The 3250-nt window shown below is 41.8% G+C and overlaps 1 protein-coding gene across 1 annotated transcript in view; it reads left to right on the top strand.

The window, feature by feature from the left end:
* The window catches only part of Pstpip2 (proline-serine-threonine phosphatase interacting protein 2), a 124870-nt gene that overhangs the window by 114986 nt on the left and 6634 nt on the right, over positions 1-3250 (top strand). The window contains exon 9 of the mRNA XM_012514515.2: positions 2941-3039. Within this exon, the coding sequence (XP_012369969.1) occupies positions 2941-3039 (99 nt within the window). The remainder of the gene's footprint in view (positions 1-2940; positions 3040-3250) is intronic.

Raw genomic sequence — 3250 nt, 5'->3', positions numbered from 1 at the left:
CAATATATATATATATATATATTCCTACTGAATTGCTCTCAACCAATGTGTAGTGACCTGATCAGTCTTAGCTTGAAATCCACTTTATCTGAAATTAGCATAGCTATTTCTGCTGTTTTCTGTGTTCTCTTTGTATGGAATATTGTTTTCTATATTTTGATTTTTTAATCTGTTACTTTTTGAATTAAATGTGGCCCCCCCACCCCAGCTCCTCCTCTTCTTCCTCCTTCTTCTCCGTCTTGCTGCGTAGCTCAGGCTGGCCTTGAACTTACTGTGTAGTCCAGGTAGGGCTCAAACTCATGGTGATCTTCCTTGTTCAGCCTCCCAAGTGCTGGGATTACATACATGTGTTTAAATGTGTTTCTTATATATTTCATATTATGAGTTTTGTTTCTTGATCCATTCTGCTTGTGTCTTTTAATTAGGGAATTGAAAACATTCAAATTGGTAGTTATTAGTGAGCGAAACTAACTTGTGAGAGGCATTTACATTGATAGTTGTTATTGAGAGGTGTTAACTTTTAAGAGACACCAGGAGTCTCCTTGATATGCAATCTGGTAAGGCTTGTGCTTTTGTAATTACTTTTTTTTTTTTTTTGTAGAGTCCTAGAGATGGACTAGTGGAAGATGGCTAGGGGAGATGGCTCAGGGGAATAAGCGCTTCCCTGGCAAGAGAAAGGGCCTGAGTTTAATTCCCTGTTCCACCAAAATAAATAAATAAATAAATAAATAAATAAATAGGAAAACAAAAACCAAAAATATGTTGCTTAGAGAGTAACTTTTGGTTTCTTACAAATTAATTTTTCTGGGCATGATGGCACACAATTTTTTTCTTTTTATTTTTTTCCCATAATTTTATTATGGCACACAATTTTAATCCCAACTCTTGGGAGGATGAAGCAGGAGGATCACTGTGAGTTTCAGACTTGCCTAGTTTAGTGAGTTCAAAGCCAACCTGGACTATATAGTGAGACCATATGTCCAAAAAAGTTAAAATTAATTTTATTGGTACATTTTTAATATACACAATGATCACATTTATCATGGGGAATTTATTTATTTATTTATTTATTTAATTTTTGCAGAACCGGGGATTCAACTCAGGTCCTTGTGCTTGCCAGGGAAGGGCTTATTCTACTGAGCCATCTTCCCAGCCCCTATCATGGGGAATTTATACCTGTACTTAATATATCTTGAGGGCTGGTGAGATGGCTCAGTGGTCTAAAGCACCTACTTAGAACAAGCTAAGCTAAGCAAAAGCACAGCGACTGCGGTTCAATCCCCAGCACCACATGCCAGCCAGCCCCGCCCCCTGGTGGGCTGAGCTGGCCACACACACACACACACACACACACCAAAAAAAAAATAAATAAATAAATGATTAAAAAAATTAATATATCTCGAGTCCTCTCCCATCCTCTCCCCTCCCTTTGGCCCTTCTTCCCCTCCTTTGTTTCCATTTTTTCCTTCTCTTTTGTTCCTTTTTCTTTTCCCTCCCTCCCCCTTGACTTTTTTACTAAGGAAAAATTTAAGCATGTATGAAGATAAGACACAAGTGTGAGGGCACCCATGTCACCCTCCTTCATCAGCTTTGGCAACTGTGACCGTTGTTTAGTCAAGTACATTCATCCCAGAGAGGGAGGGCCAGTGATTTGAATCTGGAGCTCTGACATCTCCTGGTAGAGATGTCCAGGCACACACTCAGAAATGTCAGCTGGTTAGAACACTGGCATCAGGGAGCCGTCATTACTTCTCTTCAGGACTCTAGCTAGTCCTGTTTGCATTAGTATGATTTTTTTTTTTTTAAATTTAGGACGGGGTGTACAAGGTCTCACTGTGTAGATTGGACTCGTAGTGATCTTCCTGTTTATAGCCTTCCAAGTGCTGGGATTACAAGCGCACCCTGGGGGTGGGGCCGGCACAGCAGGCCAAGGGGTTGAACTCCCAGCCCGTGTGTCTAGTCTAAGCAGGTGCTTTAATCTACTGAGCTATTTGGCCAGCCCTGTGTTAGTAGGATTTTAGAATCCGTGTCTTAGTCACATTCCTCATGGCTGGGACAAACTGTCCAAAACCCATGACTTGTAGGAGAAATTTATTTTGCCTCAAGTTAAGATCATGGTCAGCTAGATCCAAGGCAGGAAGGCCTCTTGGAAGGCATGGAAGAGACTGCTAGACTCATGGTGGGCAGCAAGCAGAAAGTGGAGAGAGAGTCCTCCCAGGTCATGTCCCTGGTGACACATCTTTTGACTAGACCCCACCTCAAGGCCAGTCAACTGTAGTGCCCCTAAAATCTAATTGTGTTACCAAAAGTCCACTTATGAGTACATGAAGCTCTGGAGGACATCTAGACATAAACCAGAATAATCCCTTTGCATTATGTGTCTGTGGTAAGAGTTTATGAACTTCCTCAATGGTGGTTTGGGAAGCATCCTATATATTGAACAATAAGCTTTGCAAATGATAGGTTTTAATGGTGTCGCAGCAGAGAAACACGCAGAAGGAAAGGGGAAAGGGGTTTTATTATAAAGGAAAAGGGGCTTCATTATCTTAGAGGATACGGAGAGAATTTGGGAAGATAAGGAATTCTCTGGATTGGCACAAAGGGAGGCTGAGGCTTTTATGGCCTTTGCCAGGGGTGGGGCTTGAAGGGGAAGTTTAGATATACCTGAGGAGCTGATTGGGGCCTTCCCTGAGGTGGAGAGAAAGGTGAAAGGAAACTGCACCCTGGGCCAAGTTGGAGAAGAAGAGGGGAGGTGGTCTTTGGGAAGATGAGCTGTTGTTTTAAGGGCTTCAGCCGTATTAGATGACCACCATAATAATTTAGCAATTCTTACTAGGGCCATAACCTATCAGCAAATAATTGAGGGTTGAAGTCACAGCACTCTAAATGAGTGGCCCTTTTCTCTGCATATGTAGATATTTATGGATCTTTTTTCTGTAGGTGTTTGAAACTCAAGAATGTGAACGAATAAACTTCTTGCGGAATGCACTGTGGGTACATTTGAATCAGCTGTCACAACAGTGTGTCACAAGTGATGAGGTAAGTCAGCGGCATCTGCAGAGGATGTGGCTCTGCATGTTTGATTCGTGAGAGTGCAAAGAACTGTAGACTCCTACTAGTTCATCTCACGCCACTGTTTCCCTTTGAGATCCAGAGAGATAATGTGACTTGTTTAAGGCTGCCCAGTGACTTGACATAAGAACCCAAATACACATGAAATCTTCCTGACTTCTGATCTATTTTACTACCA

This window comes from Octodon degus, unplaced genomic scaffold (genome assembly GCF_000260255.1).
Source record: "Octodon degus isolate 3935 unplaced genomic scaffold, OctDeg1.0 scaffold00003, whole genome shotgun sequence".
Classification (NCBI taxonomy): Eukaryota; Metazoa; Chordata; class Mammalia; order Rodentia; family Octodontidae; genus Octodon; species Octodon degus.
The sequence above is the reverse complement of the archived record's forward strand: the minus strand, read 5'-3'. Positions and strand labels throughout refer to the sequence as shown.